At 41.4% G+C, this 14,505-nt stretch overlaps 1 protein-coding gene across 13 annotated transcripts in view; it reads right to left on the reverse strand.

Annotated features, from left to right (window-relative positions):
• SYNE1 (spectrin repeat containing nuclear envelope protein 1) overlaps positions 1–14,505 on the reverse strand; it is a 492,337-nt gene that overhangs the window by 180,986 nt on the left and 296,846 nt on the right. For 12 of the 13 annotated variants that reach the window (XM_018053370.1, XM_018053378.1, XM_018053374.1 and 9 more), the window contains 6 exons: positions 12,680–12,865; positions 11,027–11,149; positions 10,244–10,426; positions 7,691–7,834; positions 2,485–2,679; positions 1,266–1,406 (listed from right to left, as the gene is read on the reverse strand). In XM_018053370.1, coding sequence (XP_017908859.1) covers positions 1,266–1,406; positions 2,485–2,679; positions 7,691–7,834; positions 10,244–10,426; positions 11,027–11,149; positions 12,680–12,865 — 972 coding nt within the window. The remainder of the gene's footprint in view (positions 1–1,265; positions 1,407–2,484; positions 2,680–7,690; positions 7,835–10,243; positions 10,427–11,026; positions 11,150–12,679; positions 12,866–14,505) is intronic. The other variant, XM_018053379.1, reaches the window with a different exon arrangement.

Here is a 14,505-nt window from a genome sequence, read left to right on the forward strand (position 1 = left end):
TAATTCATATTTTAAAATCAGAATTTGGAGAACAATTTCCCAAATCCTCCAGAACACTGTGAACTTCTCCTTTTTTAAAATTTCCCCTAGCACTTTTGTTATTATAACTTTTGTTATTATTCAAGTTATGGCCACTTTTCTCACTCAACTATAAGGCACTTGAAAGCAGGGGCCACTGCTGTTTCATCCTTTGTTATATCTCTGGATCCTAGCACAAGATTTCATGCCAAGCAAGCTAGCTAGCTGATAATGAATGAACTGATACCTTTCTTAGAGCTCCATAGATTTTTACCAAGAGAATTGGTTTTATCAAAAGATTTCATTGCTATATTTTCCTTGTTTGGAGGAAGGTGGGCTCAAAATAAAATAATATGATTGGTTTGTAATATAGCTTATAGAACATTTGCTCTGGTCAATGTTTCTCCCTTGATAATAAATTTCAGCATTTTTGAACACAAGTAATTTTATAGTAAAGCAATTAAAAAAATTTTTTTTTTGGTTATTTGGCTAAAGAAAAGAAAAAAAGCATTATTCAATATGCATTAAACAATTCTGATTATAAAAACATCCTTTTGATTTCTATGCAATATTTTTCATGAAAGCTTTTGAGATATTTAATTTAGTATGATCTATAGCTAATGGAATGTACACTCAAAAGGCACCTCATAATGAGAAGCTGTTGTCCCCATTTTATAGAAAATAAAACTTAAGGTTATCAACAGATAAGAAAACTCAAAACACAGATCTAGTTAGGCACTAATGTGTATACTGACAGACGGCCTTTATATTGGTTGGCAACTAGTAAATAATGAAGAAGTCTTTGTTATATTATATGGTGAAGATAAATTTTCCATCTTCAAAATCCGAGCTGGCAAGTGTCAAAACTTTGTTCAGTGAATGTTAACAACAGCAATAGAATCATGTTATTTTACAAAGGTGACATGAACATTTCATCTTCTATTAGGATGCAGTACTCCATTACAAACAGCTGTTAGATGCTAAAGCCATAATGCCTTAAAACAGGCCCTTCTGCAGCTCTCATTTCTGTGACCTAATTTTTTGCTCATCTCATCTCTGTAGCCCAGGAGAGATGGTAGGTGAAGCCAGCATGGGTCTCACATGATAATCACAGTCTATGCAACTGTCACACCTAATGGTGTGATTCTCAAAGTCTATGATCCATACCCACAGTCTAATAAGAACAGAGAATGGAGTCCTGCATCCGTTCAGAGATCTGAGCTAGAGGAATGTCAAGTGGGCAGTACCTGGTTAACAGAGGCATCTGTATTAGCCACAGGTGAAGGGGAGCGACAAGCAGGCGGAGAGGAGATCTCACTGTTGGTTCCCTCCTCCCCAGACTCCTCAGTGACAGGTGACAGCAAAGTGTGACAGCGACCTGCAGTCATCTGTCACATAGAATGTGGCCCAAAGGACACGAAAATCGGTTAGTTATATTAACAAAACACCTGACCAGGCACCGGTTAAAACAGAGAGAACCATACAACAAAAGTTAAGAGTTACTGAGATCTCAATTTACATACAAATTCTGTGTTACTACTTGAAAGTTTTGTCCTCAAGTGACTGTGACAGTAGGGACCATTGTAAAACAAACGTCGGTCGGGGATACAAGTCACGTTATGGAGTTTCACTGTCGATTAAATATTTCTTTAACTTATGTTCCTTTTCTTGATTGTCTGTATCTCTATAAATAACGGTTAAAAATCACAAAGCAAACACATGAGAGAAGGGTCTATGAATTAAAGCTTGGTCTTCTGTAGGTATTTCGAATTCCAACTATTCCAGCGAGACAAATGCACCCAAAGTAATATATCACAAAAAGAGGTCGGGTTTGGTTATACACAGTACTGAAGACACAGTACATATGTGTGAAAATATAAGTGCTGGAAAACAATGAATTAAGAGGATAATGAACTCATTTTAGGTGCACAGTGATGGGGAAATAACATTGCAGATAGAAATGAATGGAATTTATTTTAATCCAAAGTTAACTGTTGGATTTTCTACTATCTTATTCTTCTAATAATAGCTTTTCTTCCATATGTTATGAAACATACAGAATCGGCAAGCATACCTAGTCACTCAGCATATTACCAGGAAAAACACACACACAAAAATATATGTAGCATGATTCTCCCATTTCCCCAGAAAACTAGAAAACTGCGCAAAGGAATTTTTTTGACACTCAGAGCCTCTGAGCATTATTGCTAAATTATAAACAAATGCAGGGCTGACCTTCAGCACGTTAAGTAATTCAGGAGTCTCAAACAGCTTCGTTTCAACTGCCACTGATACAGTGTTAAAGACTGGCCTCGGCCCAAATGTAGTCAGAGAGTTAAGGGGACTGTTCTTCAGTTCATATCTGCAAGATCTCTAATACCAAGCCCCTTGAAAGGAGTTCAGGCCACTAGCCAGGAGGCAGTAGGAAGAGAGCGCATTGGCAAGCCGGCCTTGACCCTTACTCACCATGACCACAGAGGGGTGGGCCGAGGTCGCGGGGAGGAGCTCCCCGGCCAAGTCCTCCGTCCCCTCCGCCAGCCCCTCCACCTCGGTCACCGTCAGCAGCATGGTGGCGTGCTTGGCTTTCACGGTCAGCATCTTGCACTTGGAGTTCAAAGAGGCGATCTGCTCCTGGTAGCCCTTGATTTTCTGAGCCAGCTCCTGAGGAAACATATCCCCCCGCCTCGGGGTGTCACAGCAGCATCAGAAGGAAACAGAGCTAGTAGCGTTCATCTTCCTCCGGGGCTGGCCAATGAAATCACAGAGCCGCGCCAGACCGAGCGGCGGGGAGGCAGGATGTGGACGGTGCGAGCGCGGAGCCTGCCTGCCGCGCGCCCCGAGCCAGACCACAGCGCGCTGGGGCCGGGAGGGGCGGTGGGGACCGCGCGGCGGGAGGCACGGAGCCAGGCGGCCGCGATTCTAATCCCAGAGATGCTCGGGGCTGGACTGGCATTTGGGTAACGTTAAAGACTGGCAACTTTCTTTAAAATGCCCGAGGAATCTGAAATTGCCAGATGGTTCATGCCATGGAAATTAGGTCATGTGATGACTAAAACTGCCAAAAATGCAATGCTCGGTTCTTACCACCTCGAATATGTCAAACAGAGCAGTCATTTGTGACAGACGAGTCATAAAGTAAACTGCTCCTGAATTCCTGTGACCCCGGCGAGTTGTTTTTTGCAGATAAGCTAAAGACTACTTAGGAAATCCTTAATTTTGATGCATTTTACTCCCCAAAGAAAATTTTGTGCAGTCATGAAATTTTCCTTCATGCACTCCATTATGCCTCTAATGTTTCTGATGCCTTAAACTAGAGCTTTGAACTTGAAGTTCTGTTCAATTTTAATGTCTTTTGATTTCCTTTGTTAGTCAAAAAAAATTGTTTTGAGAGATAGAGGTTTTAAAATTTTTACAAGGAAAATATAATTGAAAATATATTTTGAATAGCACATAGCTCTTAAAAATGAATATTATAGATTAAAATTCTAAAATAATCTAAAATGGTAATCTTAAAATGTTAAATTTATACTTTCTTTACTTCAGAGACTAAAAAATGAACATGTAAGCATTCTTTTTTTTTTACATTCATGTAAGCAAAAATATTAATCCTAAAAGTACAAAATCTCTGCTTTTTTTTCTATTCCTTTTATTTGGCTTCTTCACTTGAAAAGCTGTCGTTTAGTACAGTACACATTTTGTGTCTTTAAAATGTGTGTGTATACACTCAAAAGCAATGGCACCCCACTCCAGTACTCTTGCCTGGAAAATCCCATGGACGGAGGAGCCTGGTAGGCTGCAGTCCATGAGGTGGTGAAGAGTCGGACACGACTGAGTGACTTCACTTTCACTTTTCACTTTCATGCATTGGAGAAGGAAATGGCAACCCACTCCAGTGTTTTTTCTTGGAGAATCCCAGGGACGGGGGAGCCTGGTGGGCTGCCGGCTATGGGGTCACACAGAGTCGGACAGGACTGAAGCGACTTAGCAGCAGCAGCAGCACACTCAAAGGAGAGTTTTGAACTTGACAGTCAAACTACAGCTTTGAACTTGAAGTTCAGAAACAAAATAACAAAATGTTACACGTGTATCTACATACATGTGTATATGTATGAAGAGTGAAGTCACTCAGTCGTGTCCGACTCTTTGTGACCTCATGGACTGTAACGTACCAAGCTCCTCTGTCCATGGGATTTTCCAGGCAAGAGTACTGGAGTGGGGTGCCATTGCCTTCTGTGTGTATATGTATATGTACACACAAACACACTGTTTTGTGATTGTTGTCACTTTGTGTTTCCCCTCCCAAACAAAACCGACTGTGTCAGCGTAAGGGAAAACAATCCAGGAGAATTCAGCTAGCAGCCTGTCTTCTTGACTTCTAGTAGAAAGTACAGGAATTTTTTTAATCTAGGATTTAAAAAGTAGAAATCATCACTTCTTTACCTCTCGGGGTTGCAGATACTTAGTTAAACCTATTAGGTTTAACTAGGATTTTTTTTTTTTTTTTTTGGCCAAGTCACACAGCTTGATGGATCTTAGTTCCCTGGATTGAACCCAGGCCCATGGCATATTGAAAGCCCCAAGGCCCAACCACCAGACTGCCAGAAAATTCCCCTAATAGGATTTTTAAAATAATGATTAAATAGCTATTTATCACATATGCTTTAGTGCCTAACATATGAATACTCTATAATAACTAGTAAACATGCATGTTTGGAAGTCATCTACCAGCTCACTGGACTCCTTGAATTCTGTTTTCAGCTAAAATTTTGTGCATTTATGACAATTTCCCTCGTATACTCCACTGAGCCTTCATACCATGGCTGCCCATCTGGTAGAACTGAGGACTCTGTGAGAAACAGAGTTAGCCTCAGTCCTTCCACCATTCATGCCCACAGGGATGGTCACATCCCCTATGGCAGTACCCTGCTTAGCACACTGAGAGCAAATGCCCGTTTTCTAAATCTCAAATTATTGGGTATAAAACTCATCTGAGTTGCTTGTTAGCAATGCAGTTCTGGTCTAGGCTCCAAAAGATTTTGATTTATTAGGCCTATGAAAATCTGCTTTTTATCATTAGTCCAAGAGACCCCCTTGAAGAAATAGTTCTCTAGAACTTTTTTCTGTAAAAAGAAACCTGCCAGTATCCCAGGAGCTTTGTGGGTTGGGGGTCAAATTTGCTAAATTAAAAAGGAGCATGGATGGGTTAATGAGTTCTCCATGCTCAGGAAGTGTATGTATGTGTAGTTTTAACTGAGTGTTTCTGAAGATCAAGACAAGGGATGAGTGTACAAGTGGGAACTCGGGTACAGTGGCTGCTCTGAGGGACGGTGCCCTCTGGGCAACCACCTGCGCCCAGGAGCATGCCTTCTGTGTCACGTGGAAAGCAGCTCTGAGAGTCTCTTCTATGCTTTAAAAGTGACAGGATCACTTATTTATTTTTTTTAATTAAATGTAACATTTGAAAAATTACAGGGAAAAAAGTGAATTCCCTCGAAATAAACAAATGATTATTCATCTTTATGAGTTAAAGTTAAGTATATGGAAACTAGCCTTACCTCAAGATGAAAATCCATTAAAAACACGCATTAAAAAAAACAGGAAAAAACATTCTCCCAGAATTCCGTTATAAATCAGGCTATCAGGCTTCCCCAACAACTCCCCCCACCCCCACCTCCACTCCCCACTGCCCTCCACAGCACTTTCCTTCCTGTGTTTGTTTTACACAAACAATGAGCCTGATGCAGGACTATGTCATTATAAACATGCAAGTACACTCTAAATCACATGCCAGAACTAACACGAGTCTGCACTAATGTTTAGAACTGGGAGAAGAAGCGACAAAATGAACAGATCATTGAACAGGAGCCAGAGGACAGTCTATGGCTGACTCTGCTGAGAGCTGGCAAGTCGTCTATTCTCCTGGACCATCATTCTTTTTTTTTTTCCAGTCTTAGTTCCCTGACCAGGGACTGAACTCGTGCCTCCTGCAGTGGAAGCTCTGAGTCTTAACCACCGGACCACTAGAGAAGTCCCCAGATATACCAGATTAGAATCTGTTTTCTATCAGTTACTACATCTGGAAGCTTAAGACGTCATTCTAAAAAATTAATTTCTGTTTTCTTATCAGTAAAATGGAGACAATTCACACCCACACAAATTCTTAAGCTCATCAGGTTTTTGTGAAAGATAAACCGAAAACACTGTAAACTGTCTTAAAACACATAAAACAACAAAAAATCTATAGTAATCATAATTATTGTCATTCCAGACAGATTAAAAATATATATATATTTTCGGTGCCGTGGTTGAAAAGTTGTTGCAACAAAATTCTGGATCTTACAATGTGGGATTAAAAGTAGTTTCAGAATAAATGTGTATTATGAAGTCTAATGTATGCCTTATATATAGTTTTCAAGTATTTGCAGAACATCTTTTCATTTAACCAGTGACAGAAGAGAAACGAACAGTTAACATAGATGATAATCTACAGTATGGGAGTAAATGGAGGTAGGACATTTGTTTACATTATTTTATAAATCATACATGAATGTGATGCATTGGATGTGACAAGAAATTAAAGAACTGCATTTGCCAAGGCGGGGGGAGTGAGATTTCCCAACTGTTTAACAATTGTTAAAAATTGAACAATTGAATCTTATGAGAACCTTGCTATGATATTTTGTTTGGAAAATTTTGTTGCTCTTATGAGAACATAGTTAAAATAGAGTAGATGGAAGGATAAGCTAAATGTCTATCCTTGGCACAGAGAAAGAAGACACGCCCTCCTCTAGTAACTTTCCAAAATTCATGATGCTGTAATCAGCCCTCAAGGGAAGAGTCAACATGACCTATACAGGACTTAACAAGTCAGGAAAGGAAAGTCACTGCTCTCCTGAAGGAACTGAAACACTCGAGGTATACGATCTCTGAGACCAGGTTTGCACACAGGGTGTTCAAGTCCTAAGGTCATAAGGATGCCAAAGATACAAGGAAGGAGGCATATCTGAAAATGGAAAAGCTGTTAAGAGTCATAACATGGTAATCACCAAAACCAACAATATGAGCCATTCACTGATTTTGGTAAAAGGAGGTGAAATGACCTATACGTGAAAGAGCAAATGATTTTCTCTTTAACGAGAAATATCCCTTCTTTTTAAAGAAGGCCATCAAAGCAGCAAGGCTTTAAGCATTGCTGTTCCTTATAATCTGTAAAGACAGGGAGTACAGGGACTTCTCTGGCAGTCGAGTGGTTAAGATTCCACACTTCCAGTGCAGGAGACACAGGTTCAATCTCTGGTCGGGGAATTAAGATCCCATATGCAGCATGGAGAGGCCAAATGAATAAATAAATAAATAAGACAGGGAGTATAGTGTGTTTTGGTGTATGGATTGTGAGAATTCTGCTGGAAGCAGTCAGTGGGTCATGGTGGAGACAGACATGTCATGAATGTTGTGTCAAAAGGTTTTGGAATTAAGTGGAGGACTCATGCTACTGGGTCTTAGAGAACATCAGCAAAAATAGCACTCAAAATGCAAAGACAGCCAAAGAAGCTCTCCAAGAACCCAACATGTTATGTCCCGGACAGGGAAAATCTTTCCATTTCATCTGCTAAAAACCAATCACATATTCTCACCAAGCCAGGGCCCTGCCCTTGAACTTGGCTTGTCTTACCTCATGCCGAGAAATCTGGGCTTGCAGTTCCTGGATGTTGCTGGTGGCCACAGGCTTATCCTCAATCTCTCTGTGAGCTCCTTCTATGAGTTCCTGGAGGTGCTGCATTTCTTGCTCATATTGTTCATATTGCACCACAGCCTCCTTTGAAGGAAAAAAACAAAAGCATAGACGATTATCTGTCAATATCAGTAACTGTGTGCGTGCTCCTGTGCAAACTCTGACAAACTCTAGTGTTAATGTCTATTTACCCATGAGTCAAGGGAGCAAAAAAATGATGCAGAAAATTCCTAGATGATTCAAATTCCCAGTTTTCTGCTGATATTTCGGAGCCTTCTCTCTAAAACATTTTGTCAGGATTATTGATGGACTGAACATAGTGGTGCTGGAGAAGACTCTTGAGAGTCTTGAAAGCAGAGTCGCTCAGTCGTGTCTGACTCTTTGCGACCCCATGGACTGTAGCCTACCAGGCTCCTCCGTCCATGGAATTTTCCAGGCAAGAGTACTGGAGTGGGCTGCCATTTCCTTCTCCAGAGGCTCTTCCCAACCCAGGGATTGAACCCGCGTCTTCTGCATTGCAGGCAGACGCTTTACTGTCTGAGCTACCTTTGGCAGAACATAGTGGTGCTGGAGAAGACCCTTGAGAGTCCCTTGGACAGCAAGGAGATCAAACCAGTTAATCTTAAAGGAAATCAGTCCTGAGTATTCATTGGAAGGACTGAAGCTGAAGCTCCAAATACTTTGACCACCTGATGCGACGAACTGCCTCACTGGAAAAGACCTTGATGCTGGGAAAGATTGAAGACGGGAGGAGAAGGGAACAACAGAGGATGAGATGGTTGGATGACATCACCAACGCAATGGACTTGGATGGCACAACCAAATTTGATGGACATGACTTTGAGCAAGCTCCAGGAGTTGGGGATGGACTGGGAAGCCTGGCATGCTACAGTCCATGGGATGGCAAAGAGTCAGACACAAATGAGCGACTGAAGTGAACTGAACTGAAGTGGTTAGATCCTCCTTCTTCTCCTTATTGTCCTAAAGATGACAATGTTATGGTCCAGAACATGGTAGAAAAGTAGTACAAAAAACATGATTACTTCATTTTTCTGTCAAGGAAATTCTGTGAGGGACTCAGCTAAGTGCTGGAATAGGAGATAGAAAAAATGATTGAAGTATGTCATTTGTAGCAAGAAAGGTAGAGGTTGTCTAGAGGTTGTCATACTGAGTGAAGTAAGTCAGACAAAAACAAATATTATATGAGATCACTTATATGTGGAATCTAAAAAAAAATGGTACAAATAATGAACTTATTTACAAAGCAGAGAGTCACAAATGTAGAAAATAAACCTGTGGTTATCAAGGAGGGAGAGATGGGGGATAAATTGGGAGATTGGGATTGCAGATTCTTTACCGTCTGAGTCACCAGGGAAGCTCACGTATAAAATAGATAACTAATAACGACCTGGGGCTTCCTTGGTGGCTCAGATGGTAAAGAATCTCCCTTCAGTGCAGGAGACCCAGGTTTGATCCCTGGGTTGGGAAGATGCCCTGGAGAAGAGAATGGCTACCCACGCCAGTATTATTGCCTGTAGAATCCCATGGACAGAGGAGCCTGTCGGGCCAAAGTCCCTGGGGTCACAAGAGTTGGACATGACTGAGCAACTAACACTTTCACTTTCACACAAAGACCTACTGTACAGCACAGGGAACTCTACTCAATACTCTGTAATGACCTACATGGAAAAGGAATCTAAAAAGCTGTGGATATGTGTATAACTGATTCACTTCACTAGACACCTAAAACTAACACAACATTGTCAATCAACTACACTCCAATGCAAATTTATAAAAAATGAATGAAGCGTGACTTCTACACTCAGGAATTTACTGTCTTAACAAATCAAAAGATAATTCAGGAAGAGTTGACCAAATAGACCATTAGCGGTTTAATGAGAGGGCATGTTTACAATTTTTGGATAAAGTAGGTGAAATATTAGTTGAAAGCAGATATGAGATAGTTTCATTTCTTCAATATGTGATAGTTTCATTTCTTCCTAGTAAATAATTGGTCTCTTAGGTGAAGGGACTAAGAGTTATAGCTGCATGTACTTCTCAGGCAATAAAATATATCATAAACTGAAATATGAAAAAAAAATTCTATAGTGTACCTTAGCAGTAAAATCTTATTACAAAGTTTTAGATGATTTTCAGATGAATAATAACATAAAAATAAATGGTTGAATATAAAATTAACCTTTACAAGTTGTTTTTTATTATATATATATATATATATGCTGCTAAAAGATAGTTTTCACCAAAATATTTTTAATAGAGCTTGCCCCAGGCATTTGTGGGTCATCTAAATGATAGCATTTCATGTCCCTATTTTATATAATCACAACAAGCTGTCAGAGTTAACAGTCTGGATGTGTTCTGATGGCTGAGCCCACGCAAGCGCTAAGAAAAGCAGCCGGTGACTCATTTGCTGCTGCTCTGCCGGCGGCGTGGGGGCCGCCTGCAGACGCTGGCTGGCCCAGCTGCACGTGCCTGCATGATGTTGCACTGCTGGATGGCCGTGTGCTGGAGCCGGCTGGCCTCCTCCTGCAGGTGCAGAGCTGCGTGGCAGAGCGGCAGGCTGGTGACCACGTCCTCGGGGATCCGGAGCGCGCTCTGACAGACCTGCACCGCGTGGACTTTTGGCTTGAGTGACTCCATCTCAGACAGCAAATGCTGAAAGTGCAAGTTCACATTCTAAATTTTAAAATTCTATATTTATACAATTTGATATCAATTTATTTATATAAGGTATATGTAGATATAAAATATACATTTTTCCTGGGACTTTCCTGGGTGGTCCAGTGGTTAAGAATCCACCTTCCAATGCAGGGGACTCAGGTTCGATCCCTGGTCAGGGAACCAGAATCCCACATGCTGTGCCTACACGCCACAACTCGTCCTACACGCCTACACGCCCGTGTGCCTCAACTCCTGAGCCCATGTGCTCTGGAGTCTGTGCTCTATAACAAGAGAGGCCCACACACCACAACAAAGACCCAGCACAGCCAAAAAGAAAAAAAAAAAAAAATTCCCATTTAAAAGATATATTCTAAAATATTTTTAAATTTTACATTTTAATAGTTTATTTCAAAAGCAAGAGATAGTAACTAAATTACAGGTCTGTCCAAAGTTATAAAAATTTTCCCAGGAATTGTTTTTTTAATACTGCATATAGTGCTCAGACAATAAGTTTAGAAATCACTTTTCCTAACTATCCTTTCTTTTTCAAAAATATAGCTCCCCCCTCATTTCCCCTGAATTATTTTTGCTTGCCTGTCGGTGAGAGAGTTGCTCCTTGAGACTTAGACGTCCAACTTCTGGAGAAGTCAGGGTTGTCTGGGCTTGCTCCAAAGCAACTTGTAAGTTTCTGAGCTCTGCTTCAAATTTTTTCATATCCTGCAGAGTAAGAGTGACATCAATGTTGATATATAAGCACTTGAAGTCCAAAGTCATAGGTGGAGACTACTATCATGTAAACAGGCAGTGAAACAAGAGGGAAAGGGGGAGGGGTACAACCATTAAAACAATGACATAGCCATAGGACGTGACAAAAACGGATTAGAACCAACTAGGTCCAAGATGGCAGCAGATCTGACTTACAGTAGCCCTTGAGCCTCATTATATTCTATTGGTAATACATCAGCATCTAAATGACACGTGCACCAGCGCCAGAACAGTTTTAAGGCCAATCATAAGTTAAAAAATGGGTGGTGGCCCAGTTCCCGGAAATCCCCATTCTTTCCCCGCAAGATAATTGGAATAATCCTCCCACTCATTAGTCTATGAAACTTCCCAGCCCATAAAAATAAACCACAATAGTTCGGGGCTCTCTCTCACCTTCTATGATGGCCCACACTCTGTGGAGTGTGTTTCTCTCTAAATAAATCCACTTCTTACCTATAACTTTCTCTCTCACTGAATTCTTTCTGCCTCAAGACATCCAAGAACCTCAGATTCACCAGGAACAGCATGACCCCCTATTGGGTCTTCTGGGGCAGATCCTTCCCCCTATATCCTCTATTTTAGCTCCTCTTCAAAGTACCCAGATAATAGTATCTGATGTACATTTCCTGACTTGTTTTACAGATGTTAAAATCCCCCACCAAATGGATGGTGTTAACTACTTGATGACCAACAGCACACAGCTCCAGGCGTCCTGGAGCTTAAGGACTGATAATGTTAAGCCACCACCCTGTCACCCCACCATCAGCCAGTCAGAGAACTGTGCATGAGCTGATCACAGATGCTTCAAAACTCCTTCCTCATCTGGCCTTAAAAATGCTTTGCTGAAACCCTCCGAGATGTTATGGGTTTTTTGGACATGAGCTGTCTGCTTCCTTGCACAGCCCTGTAATAAACCTTTGTCTGCTTCAAACTCCAACGTATGGTACTGTGTGACCTCACCATGCGTCAGGCCTAAGAGGGTAACATTCATAGTCAAGAAGGCTCATTAGATGTGAACACTCTATGTGCACTTTCTGCCACCATTTGATTTTACCTTAAAAATGTATCTATGAATTTTATTTTATTTTATGGTCACAGCATGTGGGATCTTGGCTCCCCAAGCCAGGGACTGAACCCACGTCCTTTGCATTGGCAGCACAGAATCTTAACCACTGAACTGCTAAGGGCCTCCCATCATTGTTGTTTTCAATGATGTGTGTGCTCAGTCGCTCAGTCATGTCGGACTCTTTGCGACCCCCTGGACTATAGTCTGCCAGGCTCCTCTGTCCATGGAATTTTCCATGCAAGAATACTGAAGCGGGTTGCCACTTCTTATTCCAGGGAATCTTCCCAACCCAGGGATCGAAACTGCATCTCTTGAGTCTCCTGCATTTCCAGGAGGGTTCTTTACCACTGTGCCACCCAGGAAGCCCACAGTGATACACTTTTCCATTTAAATAACCTTTTTTTTTTTTTTTTTACCTTGGCAGCATCATGGAGACTCTGTAAACGAATTTTGATCACCTGTCGCAGCTCCTCAGTCTCCCGTCCCAGGTCTGCCACTTGCTGAGACATTATTTCTGTATGGTACACACTATCGAGGTACTGTAATTTCTCAGTCATTGCTTCCAGATCATTGTGAATATCTTCAGATTCTTCTAGCATGGTCTAGAGTGAATTATCAACATCCAGGACATTGGTAGGTAGGTAAAGAGGTAATCAGGACAGTATGGTGTAAAAACCATCAGATTGCCAAAGGGATAAGGAGATTTAATTTACATTTCCCATGCACACTGTGTATTTTATCGTGTTTAAACGTCACAGCCCTGTGCCTGTTTCCCACTTCCTGTCACCCACTTTTCAGAGAAAAAGAAATCAAAGGTGAGGAGCTGTAAACAATCTGTTGAGGCCATATGTGTTGAACCATAAGGCTAGTCCTCAGTCTGCCACCCCAAGCTACTCAGGACAGGAATATTCTAGCGGTGGTGATGCTCTGAGGCACTGGGTGTCTTCATCAGCTCACTGGCCTCTCTTTTCTCATATTCAACTAAAGAGATGCTTTTCTGCTCTCATATTCTATAGCTAAGCTCTAAGCATATATGGATCTAAGATACAAAAATAAGACTCAAATGCTTAAAGTGAGACAAAGGGGTAGAAACTATTTGGGATTAAACAAAGCCCTTGGCATTCAGGACAGCATCATCTATTGAGACTAACAAGCATATGAATGGAATAATAAGCATATAATATACATTGTATGAGTAGAGTGAAAGGGAAGAAAGGGTTAAGGATGCCAGAAATGACAGGTGGTATTACCTGTAGGAGGGTTGGGAGAAGGCGTCCTGGAAAAGTCACATCTGAGCTAAGTCAGAGAATGTTTCTATTGGTACAGATGGAGAGGAAAAGGAAAGACCTTTTCTGCTGAAGGGACAGCGTAAGCAAAGGCACATAGGTGAGTGGGCACAAAATGTGCAGTTCCTGGGGCGTGCAATGCGTAAAGAGGAGAATGGGAGGCAGGACATCACTCTTTTGCAATAGATCCCTTTTTAAAAAGTAAAGTACATTGTTTTCTCTTGCAATATCATATACATATATTATAAAGCTTAGAAAACATTGAAAAATAAAGAAGATAAAATATTCCACAATCCCATACTCCAGGGATGACTTTAAATAAGGGATAACTGCTGTTCAATTTGGGTATAATTTTAGGTGTTTGAGATCATAAGATACCTACAATTTCTCATCTTTTTCGCCTGGCATTAAAACACATGCATTTTCTATGCATTGTTTTTGGATAAACTCAGTTTTCATTAATTCTTAAGGCAGGCAGACATGAAAGAACTCCCTGGAACACTGTGTACAGGCCGAGTTCTCTCCTGAGCATCTGTGTGAGGTCACCACCGACACCTGACCTCTGTCCGCCTGTGCCCTCGATGCACCCAACCCAGCCACCTGCCCAAGTCAGAAAAACCTGGCAACCATCCTGGGCTCCTTTCTCTCTTTTACCCACATCCAGAAGCCTCCAAGTCCAGATTTCTCGCTAGGTAAAGCCCCTTGATTTTCATCCTCTCAGCCTCCTAAGTGAGACTTTGTCACTGTCTACTGGAATATTGAAACCACTGTCTATGTTGTCTTACTTTCATCAATCTGTCTTCCACAGGCTTCTAAGTCATCTTCCTTAAACTATAGGTCGGAGCTTGTCACCTGCCTGCAGAATGTCTGTCAAAGGCTTAGAGTGACTTCAGGAGAAAGGCCAAGACCTCCATAGGCTCTCGTGGCCTGTCTTTGTCTTCTCTTATCTCTCTGGC

The sequence above is a fragment of the Capra hircus genome, chromosome 9, assembly GCF_001704415.2.
Source record: "Capra hircus breed San Clemente chromosome 9, ASM170441v1, whole genome shotgun sequence".
Taxonomy (NCBI): Eukaryota; Metazoa; Chordata; class Mammalia; order Artiodactyla; family Bovidae; genus Capra; species Capra hircus.